The 18,093-nt window shown below is 38.6% G+C and overlaps 2 protein-coding genes across 2 annotated transcripts; both read left to right on the top strand.

Moving 5' to 3' along the window:
• The first annotated feature begins 5,138 nt into the window (after positions 1-5,138).
• LOC108331538 (60S ribosomal protein L10) lies at positions 5,139-7,666 on the top strand. Its single transcript, XM_017566281.2, has 4 exons — positions 5,139-5,291; positions 6,327-6,828; positions 7,152-7,233; positions 7,436-7,666. The coding sequence occupies exons 1-4, from the start codon at positions 5,282-5,284 to the stop codon at positions 7,505-7,507; spliced, it is 666 nt and encodes a 221-aa protein (XP_017421770.1). The 5' UTR covers positions 5,139-5,281; the 3' UTR covers positions 7,508-7,666.
• A 666-nt stretch (positions 7,667-8,332) lies between these two features.
• LOC108331537 (uncharacterized) lies at positions 8,333-17,949 on the top strand. Its single transcript, XM_017566280.2, has 3 exons — positions 8,333-9,012; positions 9,366-9,638; positions 17,494-17,949. Exons 1-3 carry the CDS (start codon positions 8,557-8,559, stop codon positions 17,758-17,760), a joined length of 996 nt encoding a protein of 331 aa, XP_017421769.1. The 5' UTR covers positions 8,333-8,556; the 3' UTR covers positions 17,761-17,949.
• The last annotated feature ends 144 nt before the right edge of the window (positions 17,950-18,093 follow it).

The raw sequence follows: 18,093 nt of genomic DNA, 5'->3' as shown, positions 1-18,093 counted from the left end.
GTACAACGTTTGACAACCAAGTACACAACGTTAAAAGTGACCAGTGGCAATATCCTAAATCAAATCACGCGATTGATGTCAGTTGGTTAGAGAAACAAACGTTAATTGCCTTTTTGACGTCTGTTAGTTAAAGAACATATGTATATTTGTGTTCAAATTCATAAAAGCGAAGATATTTTAAGAGACTCATTAGACGTCTATTAGTCAGAGGAACAAACGTTAATTGCCTTTTTGGCGTCTGTTGGTCAAAGAACAAACGTCTATTGTTGTACAAATTCATAAAAATTTGAGTGCGAAGATATTGTAAGAGACCTATTAAACGTTTGTTGGTCAGAGGAACAAACGTTAATTGCCTTTTTGACGTCTGTTAGACGTCAAAAAGCAAACGTTACATTGAGTTCTCTTTTTTTGCTATCAAGCTGTGGATATCTTTTCCTCACCTCATAGCGGCACATGTTTACTCCCTCACCCTCACGGTTAGTTTCATTTTTTGTTTTTTATGTATATTGGTTGTTGCACTTTTAATTGGTTGTTATTATTTCTAAAATTTTGAAAATTTTTGTGGTGTATTCTTCTATTGTATATTATTTTTCCATGGTTTCAGTGGTGGAAAATATTTACAATTTTTTTAAAAAACAAGCATATAAATTGACGTCTGATATAAGAACAACAAACGTCAATTAATATATATTATAAATGTAATCAATGTTAATTGACTTTTGTTCAAATACAACAAATATTAATTTGTTAAAACCTTTAATAAATTTAAGGTTCCGCTATGATGTTAAACTTTTAATAAATGTCTATCAAAATAACATATGTTAAAAACAATTTCGTTGTTAGTGTTAACAATTGATTTTTCTGGTTGCTATTAATATTAATTTTGTGAAAATGTATGTAATAAAAAGTGCATTAAATTAAGTGCATGATATTCCACAAATATGTAGCTTAGCTTATCCTTTTTGTTAAGGTTTAAACTCTTATATAGTCCTCGTATTTGTGTGTCAATCTCAAGTGGGTCATCGTTCTTTTTTCGGTCTCAATTGGGTCCATAAACTTATAAAAATAAGTCAATTAAGTCCTCTCCGTTAAGTTTTCACTAACGTCGTCTACAGATGCTGAGCTGTAATTTTTTTTAGTTGACGTGGCAATGTGTATTAAATTGAATGAGTGTTCTGTTTTATAATCAACCATTCCACGTGGAGAACTATATTTTTATGTTGGTAGCCCTCTCTGTTTTACGAGTCGCGGTCCAACGCGTCGCCAGCACCGCTAATCACCGTCAGAGGCATTGTCGGCATGGCATCGGGTCCTCCCTTCTCCTTCTTCTCTTCACGTGTGAGAGAGGAGCTCTCTCGTTCCTTCGTCAATCGCCTCTTGAGCGAGCCCGGCCGCTGCAAGCCGCGAGCCAAGGCGTCACGAGCCAAGGCGCCACGAGCCAGGGCGCCACCGGTCGCCGTCAAGCTCGCCGTCGGTCACAACAAAACTGTATCGTTTTGAAGCAGTGGGAGAAGAGGTTCGAAAGGAAAGACGGAGCGAGATTTTGGGGATTTTCCCTTTCCTTTTTTTGCTTAGTGTATTTGCTTGGTCTCCCAACAAGGAATCAACACTTGAGAATCCTGAACTGACCCCATCTTTGCTTCTTCCTAGTTGATCAATTCAATCATACATTCTAATCAAAATTGAGCTGATGGGTACAACCAGCCATTGATAGAAGCTGCAGAACACAAATACTGCAAGTGCAAAAGCATATGTACATGGAGATTTCAGAAGCCAATATTTAAAGATCTTGACATTCCCAAAGACCAACATTAAGTGGCAGCTACTCCACAAAAGCTAGTGTCATCGGAATTAGCATAGGCATTGGTGATATTTTTTTTTTTGGTAATCAGACAGTAGGATTCAAAGTTGAGCATTTGCTTTGCAATTTGTAGGGTTATGATCCTTGAAAAAAATCAATGCATTTTCTCACGATAGTCAATTTCTCTGATTACGCACCCCCCAACCACACATAAGGTGTACGTAATGCAATGTGTTAATTTGAACATAATAGTGCGTTCAATTAAGAAAATATGGTTCATGACTCTGAAATGCAGCTAAGTAAGTCGTAACCAAGCGTCTAGATATGAAAGCTGAAAGAAATAGAAAGCTCTGAAGTTTTCTATGTCTATGAACCTGCTTGCTTCTTGAAAACGAATTAAACAATAAAATTAGGATGGAAGATTCACGAGCGCGTACGACAAAGGGTTTAATTAAGAATTGATTACTAAAATTCTTCAAAAATACTAAAAGGAGACACACACTACTTGTCACGAATCTGTGGTAGAAGTAGTAATTGAAAGATTATGAGAAGAAACGCCTCCCACTCAATCATGCATGAGATAAAGAGAATGACAGAGAAATTGAAATCAACTTACCCAGAATTTGTAAGAAATTGATGCAAGGAAAAAATCAATTTACCTAGAATTTGCTTTACGATGTGTGGTTGGAGTTTTTGACGAGAATTGAAATATAAACTTGCAATAAAAATGTATTCATGTGTGACGTCTATCCTGTGGATAGAATCTTGTGAGTTGTGACATTACAAAGAGTGTTTTAGCTAGCCATTGCTCTTGCTCATGATATACAAGCTCGTATATAATTCTTTCGACTCGTTGGTAACTTTTCATATATTTATTGTGTTGTGTTTAACACTTGGAAAACTGTATCCAAGTTTTGTCCATACCAATTGTAGTTTGTTAGAGAAAAGGGATTATAGATCTTCAACACTTTTTTATTTTCTGATATTGGGTCATCTTCAATACTGTTTCGTCTATCGCTAGGTTGAGGCAAAGAAAGTTGTTCCCAGGGATGATCATACTGAGTAGAAACAGGGCAAAAAATTGAAACGTGCCTCGTTTCTTGAAGTGGGGGTAGGAAATGTGCGAGATTTGGTTGGTGGGAAGGATTTGAGGTTGCTTTCGAGGTGGTAAGGGAGGATGGAGTTGGTGATCCTGGCACAATTGATGGCAGAGAGTTGGTCCAACACGCATGCATCTTGGGCCAGGGAAATAATTTCTTCTATGGCAGATGCCGGAGATGCGGCGGAAGCCGCTTCCCAACAACGCCGGATCAACGCCAGATTGTCCTTCGAGACAGCCGCTGAAGATGTTGCTGAAGGTACCCGTGCCGAGAAGCCTCTCCCCGTGCAGGTGCTGATGACGCTGGAATCCTCCGTCGGCGACTGGAATCTACTGTTGGTGACCTCATAGAGACGACGACAGTACGTGAAGGAAAGATGAAGACGTTGTAGGATATAAAGAATCTGAATCCCTAACAACGACAGCTTGGAGACCAGAAACACTGAGATTGTAGAGGGATCCACAAGCGATGGACATTGGTCACCTCTCTAGGCTTTTACAAAGAACATTCAGAAGCGATGGTTTCCAAATCCCTCGTTCCCTTTTCAATTTGCCATGTCATACTTATTTAATTTAAATTAAAAGTCCACATAATGAAACAATGCACATCAACATAAACACATCATCACAGTTAGACGCCGTTAGTGAAAACTTAACGGAGAGGGCTTAATTGGCTCATTTTTACAAGTTTATGGACCCGATTGAGACCGAAAAAAAAAATGAGAACCCACTTGAGATTAACACACAAATACGAGGACCAAATGAGGGCTTAAACCTTTTGTTAATTGTGTTTCAATTGCAATCAGTGTGACATAATAGATAATATTCCAGGTGAAAATGTTGTATAAGTATAAATAAAAGAAAAAGTTATATATATATATATATTATAATATAATATGTTTTCTAACTAAATAATATGACATAATAATTGAATTAAAGACGTTACAACACAAGTTTTATTTAGAACAATGTTAAATGATTAAAATAAAATAAGGTTTAATGTTTCAGTAGGCCCCTATTTTTGTCCAGAATCTCAAATATGTTTCCTTCTTTTTTGACGTCTCAATTGGGTCCTTATTTTTTGTAAAATTGAATCAAATAGAGGTTTATCGTCAAATTGGACAAACGTCGTTTAGAAGGCCTTGACGTGACATGTTGACAATATACTTTTAATTGACGTGGCAGTAAAAACTCGATTGTGAAGTAAAAACTTGGTGGTCGGCCTAGTGGTCGGTCACTCGGTCTGGTGGTCGACTTGGTGGTCGATCAGCCTGGTAGTGCTAGGAGACTGTACGGTACATAAAGGATTCTTCAAAAGCTTAAATAATGAGAACATTTATATACCAATTCTCTTTGCATTTCAAGGGTAGTAAACTACTAAACAAGTCATATGTTACTCTATAACAAGTCATAAATATTCATTGAATTGGCTTCTCATATACCAATTCTCATAAATTTTCATTGAATTGACATCATCAGGCCGACCACCCACCAGGCTGACCGACCACCAAAAAGAGTAGCCGACCACCAGACCGAGTGACCGACCACTAGGTTTTTACTTCACAATCAGGTATTTATTACCACGTCAATTAAAAGTATACTATCAGTATGCCACATTAGGGCCTCCTAAATTACGTTTGTCCAATTTGACGGCAAGCCTATATTAGATTTAATTTTACAGAAATAAGGATCCAATTGAGATGCCGAAAAAGAAAAGAACTTATTTAAAATTCTAGAAAAAAAATAGATACTTATCAAAACATTAAACCATAAAATAATAACGAACGACGGAGGTTTACTTTTAAAAGTTACATTAAGCGATTGAAAAAGCACCTATGTTAACTTTTATTGGGAAAATTCGTACTAAATACATTCCAGGTGATTGCAACATTAGGCTTTAAATACACAAGAAAATAATAAACATGTCAAATAATTATATTAATATAATTTAACCTTCTAATTAATACACTATTTTTATCTACTATAAATACAAATATTAATATAATCTGTTTTGAAACAGGAGATCTTCGTTGAAGAAAAACTCAAATAAAAATCACATAAGAAATAATTTTTGAATTGTACAAAAAGCTTATAAATTGTATAATCTAAATGTCAAAAAATAATTTTCAAATTGTACAATTTAAAAAGGATAAAATGTAAAAAAAAAGAAAGAAATTTATGAAAAGGAGTGAGTTTTGTGGGAGGTACATAAAGAAATAGTAAAAAAAAAGGAAGATTGTTTACATTGGGCCGATAGGAGCTCATTAACGAAGATCGAAATTACTTATGTGGCATCTTGCAATTTCAAGGGTTATCAGGAGTAGGTTTTCTCTTTTCCCTTCACAGCCATAACCCACCGCGTTGCGGAGAGAGACGTCGCAATGGGGAGGAGTAAGCATCTCCATTCTCTGTTATCTATTCTACGCTCTCTCGTTCGATTCCTCTTCGTTGCTTCGTTTTTGTTTGACACTATTATTGTTCATTCGTAGTTGCGTAAGCTTTTCGAAATTTTTATATTCCCTTTTGTTCTTGTTCATCTTTAGGATTCATTAGATTTGGTGGATAGCTAGATTGAAACATGCTTTGAATAAAGATACGTTGCATCTTTGTATGCAAGCAGACAATAATATTTGTAGCCGTTTTAGCTGTTTTGTTTATGGAAGCTTCATTGTTGCCTCTGGTTTCTGTTTGGTAGATATTATGACGGGCAATACGTTGATTATCCGCGTCGATAAAATTTATGTTATGTACAGTTCTGTTCGCCATTTGGTTTATCTTACAAAGAAAAAAAAAAGGGTTGGAGTTGTTTTTTTATTGTTTAAAAAGTGATATAATTTTGAAGTTGTTGCTACTGGAATACATCTTCCGATGATCATATATTGTATGTTTATAATAAAATGTAGGCAAGTTGGTTAATTGTTTTCTTTAGATTTAAAAGCATGCATTTTGTTATTTTGTAAAATCATTGACTACGGTTGTCCTTTGAATTTTTGTTAATGGTCACCCCCTTGTTTGAATTTTACAAAGTTCTTCATGAAGAGTTACCCGATTGATATATACCTTCTGTTACTCATGGTTTATGCTTCACGAACAGAGTTTTTTTTTTCTTTTTTTATCCTTTACATTCTTTACATTTTCTACCTGAAAAACCACTATCAAGTCACATGTACAGGGCTTAGTCTTGCAGTGGCATATTGTTTTTCAATTATTTCATGAGTTATGTTTTCGGCAGTTGTCTTTTCTGAGATCTTATAGTATTGATACCTGTTTAGGAGATTATTCTGTGTTTTAATGTTCTTCCCTCTGCACCTACAGTCCATGTGTCACTGATGACTAGTAATATATACTGTAATTTTTTAGAATGGTATCTGAATGAAACTGGTAATATATACTTTCATATTCACGTTATGATGGTGTATGTTTTAGGGCCTGCAAGGTGTTATCGGCAGATAAAGAACAAACCATACCCCAAATCACGCTTCTGTCGTGGTGTTCCTGATCCTAAAATCAGAATTTATGATGTTGGTATGAAGAAGAAAGGTGTTGATGAATTTCCTTTCTGCGTCCATTTGGTCAGCTGGGAAAAGGAAAATGTTTCAAGTGAAGCATTGGAAGCTGCTAGGATTGCATGCAACAAATATATGGCAAAGTTTGCTGGAAAGGATGCTTTCCACTTGAGAGTCAGAGTACATCCGTTCCATGTTCTTAGGATCAACAAAATGCTTTCATGTGCTGGAGCTGATAGGCTTCAGACTGGAATGAGAGGTGCATTCGGAAAGCCACTGGGTACATGTGCTAGAGTGGCCATTGGCCAGGTCCTTCTTTCAGTCCGCTGTAAGGACAGTAACAGTCATCATGCACAGGAGGCCCTTCGTCGTGCCAAGTTCAAGTTCCCTGGTCGTCAAAAGATCATTGTTAGCAGGAAGTGGTATGTATTTAATATTAATATTTTAATTCTTTTGACAGCAAGCTTCACATCTGAACACGAATACTTCTTGATTAGTTAAGGCCATTTTTTTTACTTGAGTAGAGTTTCTGCTATAATACCTTGATTTAAAAGGAGTATATTTATTATTTCTGAAACAAATCCTTATATCTTTTATCCATTGTCATCCTGTGATTGTATTGAAATTACTGCCTGTTTGTTCAAAGGTTTTGATTTCGATTGGAGTTTATTTATTTCAGTCCTTTGTCATTAGGATCTTTTTTATGCGTTTGATTTGACTGTAGTTGTTTTAACTGCTTGTTTAGGGGTTTCACCAAGTTTAACCGTTCTGATTATCTCAAGTACAAGTCAGAGAACAGGATTGTGCCTGATGGTGTGAATGCTAAGGTACGCAAAGACCTGCATGTGGATATACTAATCGAACATATTGAAATTTTACTTTTCATGCTCGAGGACCTTTATATTTTACCTAATTTGCACTTGGATCTGGATTTGTTTGAAGAACATTTTTGCTTATGCATTCAGTGGGTCTATTTTTTAGTTGTTTTTAGCTTATCTAATTTACAAATTTCTTCGTGCTGTCTTGCAGCTTCTTGGGTGCCATGGACCACTGGCAAATCGTCAACCTGGAAGAGCTTTTCTGACGAGTGCTACTGCCTAAATGACTGTTACTTGCCAAGAGTGGGCTTTATAGCTAATAGTTGTGTTCCGACTCAATTCAAGTTTCTTATTTATTCTACCCGTAATATTAAACTATATTGAGTTTATCTCATCTTTTACAAACCATAATGAATGGAATGAGTGGTATTTTTAGTTTGGATTTCCTTGCCCTGATGATTTGTTTGATAGTAGCATAATGCAAAAAGTTATGATTGATCAGATAACTTACCATTGTATTTCCAGTGAAAACAACAGCTTGCTCATCCTGTTATACTAACATGATAATGTGTCTAGGGAGAAAAAAAAATGGTTTAACCACATCATTACTCATAAAGCAATACTATAAATTTAATAAGACGTTGAAACAGGGTTGTGCCTCAGTTGTAATTTACAACAATTCAATATATGCATTGATTTTGCCATCACATAAACAGTTCTATGAAACTATAATTACCTCGGAGTAATTTATGATGAGTCAGATTGCTGCAGAACATCGTTCTTCCAACTTCGGGGCAATAATTCGTTTAAATGAAATTATTTTCATATCTTTAATATCCTAGAACGAGACTTTAGCTCGATAGTATAGGTAAGCAGGCGCATAGTCCTCTGCAATCAAAGAGTTAGCAGCAAGGATGTGGATATTGCCATTAGATGAAGGTACACGAATTTAATGGAAAAGTAGGGAGTAAATGTAGATTTTTCTTTTATTTCACCATTTAGTTATAAATCATGATGTGTGTCGTGTTAAAAACAATTTTAATCAATTCACAATCTAAAATTCTTTAGGTGCATAAAAGACTTTGGGTGCAGACTCATGAATTAGTCTTAGATGGTTTGGTAGTTTAAAAACGGAAGGGGATTGCTGACTTCCTCCGCACGTTTCATCCACCTCCATTCACGACTCTTATTAGCATTGTAAGGGGTCGGGTCGGGTCGGGTCGCGCAGTTAGGTAGTAAAGGTGGACCCGACAGAAAGTGGTGTTGTGTTGTGAATTCCACGGTTGACAGCACTCCGTTTGCATTTGTGAGTCATTTATTTGAAAATCGGAAATGCAGGTGTCAAGGGCATCTTCGCAAAAAATCACCCAATTCCAAGCTTTAGTCCGCGGCACCATCAACCAGCGCCACTCTATCCGCCGCCCCTCCTTCTCCGATGCAGCCGCGTTCCGCTCCCCTTCGCCGATTTTCCACCCACAACAACGCCTGGGTAGTAGCACGTTTCGATTCTTCTCCTCGAATTTCGACAAAGGCTTTGCGCAGAAGGTGTTTGATAAACCCGCGGCCGCAGTGAGCTCGGCCTTCTCCCGGTACCGCGAGGCAATTGGGTTGCAAATCGAGGCGTTTTGCAAGAGGAACTACCTCTTTCTGTTGGGCGCTGGTGGAGTTATCCTTTGCGGTGTTCTTTGGAGGATCCTCTTTGGAGTCGCTAACCTCTTCGTTGGAATCTCCGAAGGCTTGGCTAAGTATGGCTTCCTTGCCCTTTCATCTGCTATCGTTGCTTTTACTGTAAGTTCTTTCGCCAGCTTGTTTCACATGTTCTAGGCTACGTCAATTATTATGATTGTTCAATACAAACTCTTCCATTAAGATATAAGTAACAATTGGACTATGTTTGGATGAAAGTTAGGAAAGTACAATGCACATTTCCGCATCCATTGCACAAAATGAAAAATGAAGAATAATGCTTTGAGAGTAAAATTACTTTTGAGTTCTCCCAGTGAAATCCGAACATATACTTAATTTGCATCATGTTAACGTATGCTCGTTTAAGATCGGAAATGCTGGTGGTGGATCATGTATGAATGAATGGTACATGGAATGGGACATTGTCTAATTGTTTCCTTCGCGTTGTCTTTCAGGGCTTGTATATCCGCTCGAGGTTCACAATCAACCCGGATAAAGTTTATAGAATGGCAATGACGAGACTTAACACGTCTGCCGGGATTCTTGAAGTTATGGGTGCCCCTCTTTCTGGAACTGATTTGAGAGCCTATGTCATGTCAGGGGGTGGCCTCACCTTAAAGAAGTTCAAGCCGAGTATTAGGAGCAAACGGTGTTTTCTCATTTTCCCCATTAGAGGGTCTGAGAAAAAGGGACTGGTCAACGTTGAAGTCAAGAAAAAGAATGGCCAGGTAAATAAATTGTATATTAGGAAATCACTTCACAGAATTTGTTAGTCTTATGTTTACATTTATTGCTTCCATCATCCGTCTGAACATTGTAGTTTTGCTTCCAAAGCTAGTAATGTTGTTGAGTTAGGTACATTTTGTTGTTCCCTTCCCATGTCTTGAGAATTGTTAGTTATATGATTCAAGACCGTTTCATGGAAAAATTCTTATCTAGTGATTGGTATTTCCGTCTCCATCTGTGTTGTATGATAAATATATTTTCAGTAAGCACATCAGGTTTTATTCAATGCATCAATGTTGATGATAAACATTCGAGCCGAAACCAAAAGTAAACATACAAATATCTCGCATTGAGCATGTACCTAGAATCCTAGCTTCGAACGTTTTTTAAATTGTTTTTACTCTTTTTCTCATATTGTAAATCAATAGATTGATACGGCTGTGTTGCCTGTAAATGAGGGGTTCTTTTATTAATGTCTAAACAGGAAGATACTCATGCATTTGGTATATTTATATTGCAAAACTTAGCTTGACATATGATAATGGGCAATCTATGCTACTTTTTGGCTCATTTGGTTGGAGGTTTGGCACATAATGCTCGTGTTTGAAACCTGTGGTTCCTTGGCATTGCAACTAATTTTGTTTAAAGCTATTACCTAACTGATATGATGGGGGATTGGGATGCTTTTGCTCCATTGGGGTGTGTCTCTACAACAACCACCAATGGAGTCTTTTCCCATTAAGTAGGGTTGGCTACATCTTTCTTGTTTTTGTTTTCCTTTTCGGCTAAGGAGGATTGCTTATACTTTAAATTCCATGTAATTTTGTTGGCTGTCTACGTAATTTCTTTTGTTTAAAAATAAAACATGCCTCGCACTAAGATGATTGGGTGGCTGCCAACTTGCCACACCACGTAAGTGCATAACAAAGGAATAACAGAGCAGTTTGCTGTGCAAGGATGCTACGGGTATCAGTTCTCTAGTACTTCAATTGGCATGGATTCATGAATAGAGGAATGGTTTTGTCCTTAATGAGAAAATAAAATGCTTTAAGCCTGAATCTTGCATTATTGGAAGAATAGTCGAGAGGAGAGGAGTCTGCTGTTCTTCAAACCACCCAAAGCTGAAAAGTAATACACTGACATATGCATGCCCAAAAAATTGAAGCGGCTCTTATTTACAACCCAAAATGATCTATATCGTGATATCTAAATATATCTAAGAAGTGAAAACAGAAACATAATGAGAGGTAAAGCTTTTGTGGGAATAGTGGATGAGGCAACTGCAAGTAGATTCCTATTTTGGAATTAAATTCAAAAGGGTTGAAATGTGAAGAAGGATGTCTTGTTTCTGTCGATTTGTTGATTGTTTTGAAATATATCTCATTTCTCCTACCACGAAAGTATCACGGCTGATGCCAAGCTTACAACGTTTCTGTTGATTTTTCCTTGCTGTTATTGTAGCATATTAACTTCAACATCTACTATTTTGTGGTTATTAAATCTTACTTTTAGTTGAGTGATCAGAATTGATGAAAAGGTGTTTAATTCTATTATAAAACTGTTACTCAACTGAAAATGCAGTCTTTGAAGCTGAAAGCATGACGTAGATATTCCCCATGAAGTTATTTATATGTGACAATATCATGGTTTCGTTTCCAGCAATATCCCCCAAGTTACTTTAGAGCAGGCGTAGGTAGTTGATACAATATCTGGTCTTCGGTGTATGTTCCTAATTTCTCACGTGTTTCTTCCAATAGGACATTATGCCTGGCCTAAGAATGTTAATTGGAATCAATAGCCTTAGTTATCTGTTCTGTTTATTTAGAGAAAATTTAGCATGGGCTGGTAATGACTGCACTCATAATTTATGATCTATTATGCATGATAATATCTGATACAGCCCAAATACCTGTTGGGCCACACAATATATTGGACAAAGAAACAAAAGAGCAAAAGAAGTGGGGACAAGTTTATAGCAGGAGAAAACAAAATAAAGGGGCTGAGGTGGACATAATTAGTTAGAGAGAGAGAATTGGAGGATCCTAGGAAGATTTACTTTTTCGTTATTACCTTTATATTGTCAGGACAGTGTGTGTGGGGAGGGTATTCGGTTGTTGGATAAAATATAGAGTGGAGAGTACCGTTTTGGTCTCTTAAGGAGCCTAGCTCTGGACAGTAGGTTATTCCTTCTATTTTTGGCCTTGATTTCAATGAAACAGGGTCTATGATCCTTTCTTATATTATCTTTTCCTCTTATTTCATTATTTGTTCTGTGGTTTCCTAACATTTCTGGTCCGACCTGCCGGATAACTTCATTAGAGGGTGAATGGTTAACACTCGAGCAGACAGCAGAAAACAAGGAGAACCAGTGGTTTCAGGAAAAATGGAGGAGAGGGTAGGGTATGTAGAAGAAGAAGTTATTCGAATGAAAGCGATCATGGAAGAGTTGCGTCTGCAAGCAACTCAAAATTACTCAGCACTAGAAGAGATGAGAAAAGAAGCTGCAGAAAATCAAACAAAAATGATGGAGTTGATGATGAGGAGTTTTGAAAAGAGAATATATGAAGAGGGTGAAGGTTATGTGGGAAACAAAAAAACAGAGACTAAGGAAAATACCAAGGGTGGAGCGAGTTTTACAGTCCTAGAAGGGGATGCTTTGGCAGAGTTTCAACAATCAGTAAAAAGGATTGAATTACCAACATTCACGGGCGAGGATCCGGCTGGGTGGATTTCGAGAGCGGAGATTTACTTCAAGGTCCAGGAGACCAGCGAGACGGTGAAAGTACATCTGGCTCATTTGTGCATGGAAGGAGGGACAATCCATTTTTTCAATTCGTTGCTAAACGATTATGAGGTGTTGTCATGGGATAATTTGAAGAGGGAGTTGCTTGAACGTTACGGAGGAATGGGGGAAGGGAGTGTATATGATCAACTGACGACGCTGAATCAAACAGGGAACATGGATGAATATATTGGACGATTTGAATGCCTAATCGCCCAAATTCCTAAGCTCCACGATGAACAATATTTTTCATATTTTACCCATGGTGAAGGGAGGAGGTCCGAGCGAAGGTGCGAAGCTTACATATCGCAAACCCTCTAACCAGGGGACGTTTGATGAACGTTGCTCGTGCTGTTGACCTGGAGGTGTCGGGACGAAGCAGAGGGTGGCATAGGCGGAATGAAGCACAGGTAATAGGAGGTGACAATTCGGGTCACAAAACTGGATCCAACATAATAGGACGAGTGGGTCAGAAAGGGTATGGATCTAAGGGTTGGAGTAATGGGTCAGGCCCAAACTGGAAGAGTGGTGCAAATGATAAGGGATCAGGGGGAGCACGTGAAAGGGGCGTGCGTCACTTATCTTATCAGGATTTGGTGGATAGGAAAAAGAAAGGGCTGTGTTTCAAGTGTGGTGGGCCGTATGGGCCAAATCATCAATGCCCAATTAAACAATTAAGGGCCATAGTAGCCGAGAATGAGATTCAGATTGAATGTGAAGATGAAGAAGGAGCCCAAAAAAGTGACGACGAGGGCGAAACGGAGGAAGCCGATGGAGTTTGTAGTGCCATCAGTCTTTTCGTGTTGGAGAAAGAGACTCGAGATGCGCCCAGAACGATGAAACTAAAAGGGATGATCAAAGGAGTACCTCTTCTCATTTTGATAGATTCTGGAGCGTCTCACAACTTCATTTCGAGAAGGTTAGTGAAAGCAATGGAATGGGAGTGGCAAAATACGCTGAGAATGCGTATTTTGATGGGAGATGGGCATCAAACAGAAACAGCTGGGGTTTGTCGGGGGTTGAAGATTGTTCTTGAGACAGGGGAGTTCGTAGTGGATGCGTTTTTATTCGAACTTGAGGATATTGATCTTATCCTTGGCATGGCATGGTTGGAGTCGTTGGGAGAGATGCGGGTAGATTGGAAGAAGCAAATCATGAAGCTTAATTTGACCCAAGGAATTAAAGTACTGCGAGGGACAGAGCAAAGTGAATCTTTGAGTGCTAATCTTTGCAAGTTCGAAATCGAAGGGGAGGCTAAGAAGGAAGAGGAAACTAATCAAACTCTGTTGGAAAAATTAAAACAGACGATGGGTCAATATGAAGATGTGTTCAAGGACCCAGAAGGTCTACCTCCAAAACGCCAAAAGGAGCACTGCATCAACTTGCTTCCCGGAAGTGCACCAGTTAACGTGAGACCTTACCGGTATTCGTTTCACCAGAAAAATGCGATAGAGAATCAGGTTCGTTCCTTGCTGGAAGTGGGGCATGTTCGGCATAGTCAAAGTGCTTTCTCAAGCCCGGTAATCCTGGTGAAAAAGAAAAACAAGCGTTGGCGAATGTGTGAAGATTATAGAGTGTTGAACAAGGTGACGGTACCTGACAAATTCCCAATCCCAGTAATTGAAGAGCTCTTGGACGAGTTGCATGGAGCTAAGTATTTTTCAAAATTAGATCTCACTTCCGGGTATCATCAAGTCAAGATGAGGGAACAAGACATAGAGAAGACGGCCTTCCGAACCCATGAGGGACATTACGAGTACTTGGTAATGCCCTTCGGACTCATGAACGCACCTTCAACATTTCAAGCTTTAATGAATGAAGTTTTTAAGATGTTGAGAAAGGGAGTCCTGGTATTTTTCGATGACATATTGATATATGGAAAGGATTGGGAAGAGCATCTAACAAACCTCACTAAGGTATTACAGCTGTTAAGGGAGAATATTTTATTTGCAAATAAAGAGAAATGTAGTTTCGGGAGAAGTAGTGTTAACTACTTGGGACATGTGATATTAGAGAAAGGAGTTTTTGTAGATCCTGAGAAGGTAACAAGTGTGGTTGACTGGCCTGTGCCAAAGAATGTAAAAGGGGTGAGGGGCTTCTTGGGCCTCACAGGTTATTATAGGAAATTTGTGAAGAACTATGGAAACGTGGCACACCCCTTAACTGAATTGACGAAGAAAGATAACTTTAGTTGGAATGAAAATGCCCACAAAGCTTTTGATGAGTTGAAGAGATTGATAACAACTGCTCCATGTCTTTGTTTGCCCAACTTTGAGAAGGAATTTGAACTTGAGTGTGATGCATCAGGTACTGGGGTTGGGGCCATTCTGATGCAGGACAGGCAACCAATCGCCTACTATAGCAAGGCTTTAAGCCCAAAGAATCTGTCCAAATCAGCGTATGAGAAAGAATTGATGGCCGTAGTTCTATCCATCCAACATTGGAGACCATATTTGCTGGGGCGAAAATTTAAGGTTTTTTCTAATCATAGAAGCCTCAAACAACTATTGCAGCAGCGCATCACAACAGGGAGCCAACAGAATTGGGTAGCAAAGTTATTGGGGTCTAACTTCGAAATAGTGTACAAGCCGGGTTGTGAGAATAAAAGTGCGGATGCACTGTCGCGGAGTAAGGACGCTGCAGCATTAAGAAAACTGGTCACAGAGCCAATTTGGATGGATTATCCTGCAATAGTTGATGAGGCGCATAAGGATGGGGAGCTGGTGGAGATTATTACAACACTGAAAGAGGGAAGAGTTGAGGGTAAGTATACAGAATTCAGCGATCAACAAGGTGTACTGCAGTATAAAGGCAGGTTAGTCATTTCATCTCAATCACCTTGGATTCCTGAATTGTTGAAAGAGTTGCATGCATCTCCCCAATCCGGACATTCTGGTTTCTACCGAACATATAGACGGGCTACGGTGAACTTATATTGGAAAGGGATGAAGGGGGATATCATGAAATTTGTTCAAGAATGTGACACATGTCAACGTCAGAAATATATAACTGCTGCCCCAGGAGGATTGTTACAACCCATGCCAATTCCGAAAGAAGTTTGGGAGGACATAAGCTTAGATTTTATTACAAACTTACCAAAATCCAAGGGATTTGATACGGTGTTGGTGGTTGTTGATAGACTTACAAAATATAGCCATTTCATTCTAGTAAAACATCCTTTTATTGCTAAGAGCATCGCTGAGATTTTTATCAGAGAGGTAGTTCGCTTACATGGGGTACCTAAATCAGTGGTAAGTGACAGAGATCCTACATTCATAAGTGCTTTTTGGAGGGAATTTTTCAGGCTACAGGGGACTAAGTTAAGGATGAGTTCAGCGTATCATCCACAAACCGATGGTCAAACGAAAGTGACCAATTGATGCCTGGAGACATACCTACGTTGTTTCATCACTGATCAACCGAAAGTGTGGATTAATTGGCTGTCGTGGGCAGAATTGTGGTTGAACACCACTTACCATGAATCTATAGGAACTACACCCTTTGAGGCAGTTTATGGGAGGCCTCCTCCAAGGATTATTCCAGTTGTAAGAGGAGAGGTGAAAGTAGAGGCAGTTCAGCTTGAATTAGTTGATAGAGATGAAGCTATTCGTCAGCTGAAGGGACACTTGGTGCGTTCCCAGGATCGTATGAAGGCACAAGCAAACAAACATTGAAAGGAGAGAAGTTTTGAGATAGGGGACATGGTGTTTCTCAAACTGAAACCTCACAGGCAACACTCAGTTATTTTGCGCATTAGTCCTAAGCTTAGTGCAAGGTACTACGGACCTTTTGAAGTCATTGAAAGGATCGGAGAGGTAGCTTATCGGTTGCAGTTACCACCCAATTCAAAAATCCACCCTGTGTTTCATGTTTCGCTGCTCAAGAAGGCCATTGGGGAGTATAAAACAGCAGAAGGACTGCCCACAGGGCTAGAAGAGGACCAATCAGAGGTATGGTTACCCCAGAAAGTGCTGGCTACTAGAAGCATACTCAAGGGGGGAGAAAGGGTTAACCAATGGTTGGTGCATTGGCTAGGAAAAACAGCAGAAGAAGCAACGTGGGAGGATGAGATGTCAATGAAGGTCCAATTTCCAACTTTTAGTCTTGAGGACAAGACTATCTTTCAAGAGGGCGGTATTGATACAGCCTAAATACCTGTTGGGCCACAATATATTGGACAAAGAAACAAAAGAGCAAAAGAAGTGGGGACAAGTTTATAGCAGGAGAAAACAAAATAAAGGGGCTCAGGTGGACAAAATTAGTTAGAGAGAGAGAATTGGAGGATCCTAGGAAGATTTACTTTTTCGTTATTACCTTTATATTGTTAGGACAGTGTGTGTGGGGAGGGTATTCGGTTGTTGGATAAAATATAGAGTGGAGAGTACCGTTTTGGTCTCTTAAGGAGCCTAGCTCTGGACAATAGGTTATTCCTTCTGATTTTGGCCTTGATTTCAATGCAACAGGGTCTATGATCCTTTCTTATATTATCTTTTCTTCTTATTTCATTATTTGTTCTGGGGTTTCCTAACAATATCCTTCAGGCTTCTAGTCCTACAATTTCATTTTTTAATATGATTGAGACATAATTTTTTTATTTTAGTGCTTACTTTCAATTCAAATAGAAGAACTTATTTATATGAAGTAGATTTTAGCTTCAGAATTTTTTTCAAATAACTTTTTTTTTATTACGATAGCAGTTTTCTTTGAAGTGTTACTTGTGATTATTAAAAATCAGAGAAAATCCATACTAAATTTTAAAAGTTGAGAGGCTGCATGACATTTTGAAGTGGTCAACTTTGGTCCCCCTCCGACTGAGCTCTAGCTCGTAGCTTTTAGCTTCATCCCCTTAGGTAGTTGCTTGTGGTTGTGTCCATCTGTTATCTATGTACTTCCAACAAATAGAATTTTTTTATGCTTGACAAAACCATTCTCTTTTTTTGTTAGCCCTATATTTATTATGGTGTAATTATTAGCAAGAATTATTCTCGAGAAAAATAAACGTAAAATGTAAAGAGATATTTGTTGTTTCAGGGTATGCTTGCTTACTTTACCTTTCCCATTATGTTTATACGCAGTATGCTATGAAGCTTCTCGCCGTTGATGTACCCATGGCTTCTGGTCCAGACCAGCGGTTGTATCTAGTTGGGGATGAAAACGAGTACAGAGTTGGTGGGGGGCTAATATCCGAGCTTAGAGACCCTGTAGTGAAGGCAATGGCGGCAACCAAGGAATTTGATGCTCTTGATGAGATCGAGGAAGAGGAAGATGCTGAAAGAGAACGCCTGGAGGATGAAAGAAAGCAGCGTGAAGAAATTGAAAAGCTTGAAAAGAGTGGCACCTAGTAATAGGCTTTCCAGATGTTTTTCTTCTGATTTATTTTCTATATGATAGCAGGAGTTGATGTTATTTACAACACATTTTGTTTTGTATCAGTTCGAGTTTTCCCTAGATTTAGAAACCCTTGTACCACATATGGCCAAGTTTATCTGAACCAAAGTTGAGAAAATAAAGCTGACAGGGATCAACGTGCACTGGAAATGGACTCAGCATCTGTCGGTTTCGATGTTGCATTGTCTCAAGTGTATAATCCTTGCCCACGATATGGTTACTATCTGCCATGGTTGGATGTCATTTCAGAGACCTAAGTGTTGACCACCTGCCCCCTACCCCTTGAA

Source organism: Vigna angularis, chromosome 4, assembly GCF_016808095.1.
Source record: "Vigna angularis cultivar LongXiaoDou No.4 chromosome 4, ASM1680809v1, whole genome shotgun sequence".
Classification (NCBI taxonomy): domain Eukaryota; kingdom Viridiplantae; phylum Streptophyta; class Magnoliopsida; order Fabales; family Fabaceae; genus Vigna; species Vigna angularis.
Note: the sequence above shows the minus strand (reverse complement) of the source record. Positions and strands in the feature narration are given on the sequence as shown.

Bases quoted from the DNA above. Each gene is read 5' to 3' on its own strand.
- LOC108331537 (XM_017566280.2), top strand. From the start codon at position 8,557: ATGCAGGTGTCAAGGGCATCTTCGCAAAAAATCACCCAATTCCAAGCT. The intron at 9,013-9,365 runs GTAAGTTCTTTC...GTTGTCTTTCAG, and splicing joins CTGCTATCGTTGCTTTTACT to GGCTTGTATATCCGCTCGAG. The intron at 9,639-17,493 runs GTAAATAAATTG...GTTTATACGCAG, and splicing joins TCAAGAAAAAGAATGGCCAG to TATGCTATGAAGCTTCTCGC.
- LOC108331538 (XM_017566281.2), top strand. The intron at 6,829-7,151 runs GTATGTATTTAA...CTGCTTGTTTAG, and splicing joins ATCATTGTTAGCAGGAAGTG to GGGTTTCACCAAGTTTAACC. The intron at 7,234-7,435 runs GTACGCAAAGAC...GCTGTCTTGCAG, and splicing joins CTGATGGTGTGAATGCTAAG to CTTCTTGGGTGCCATGGACC.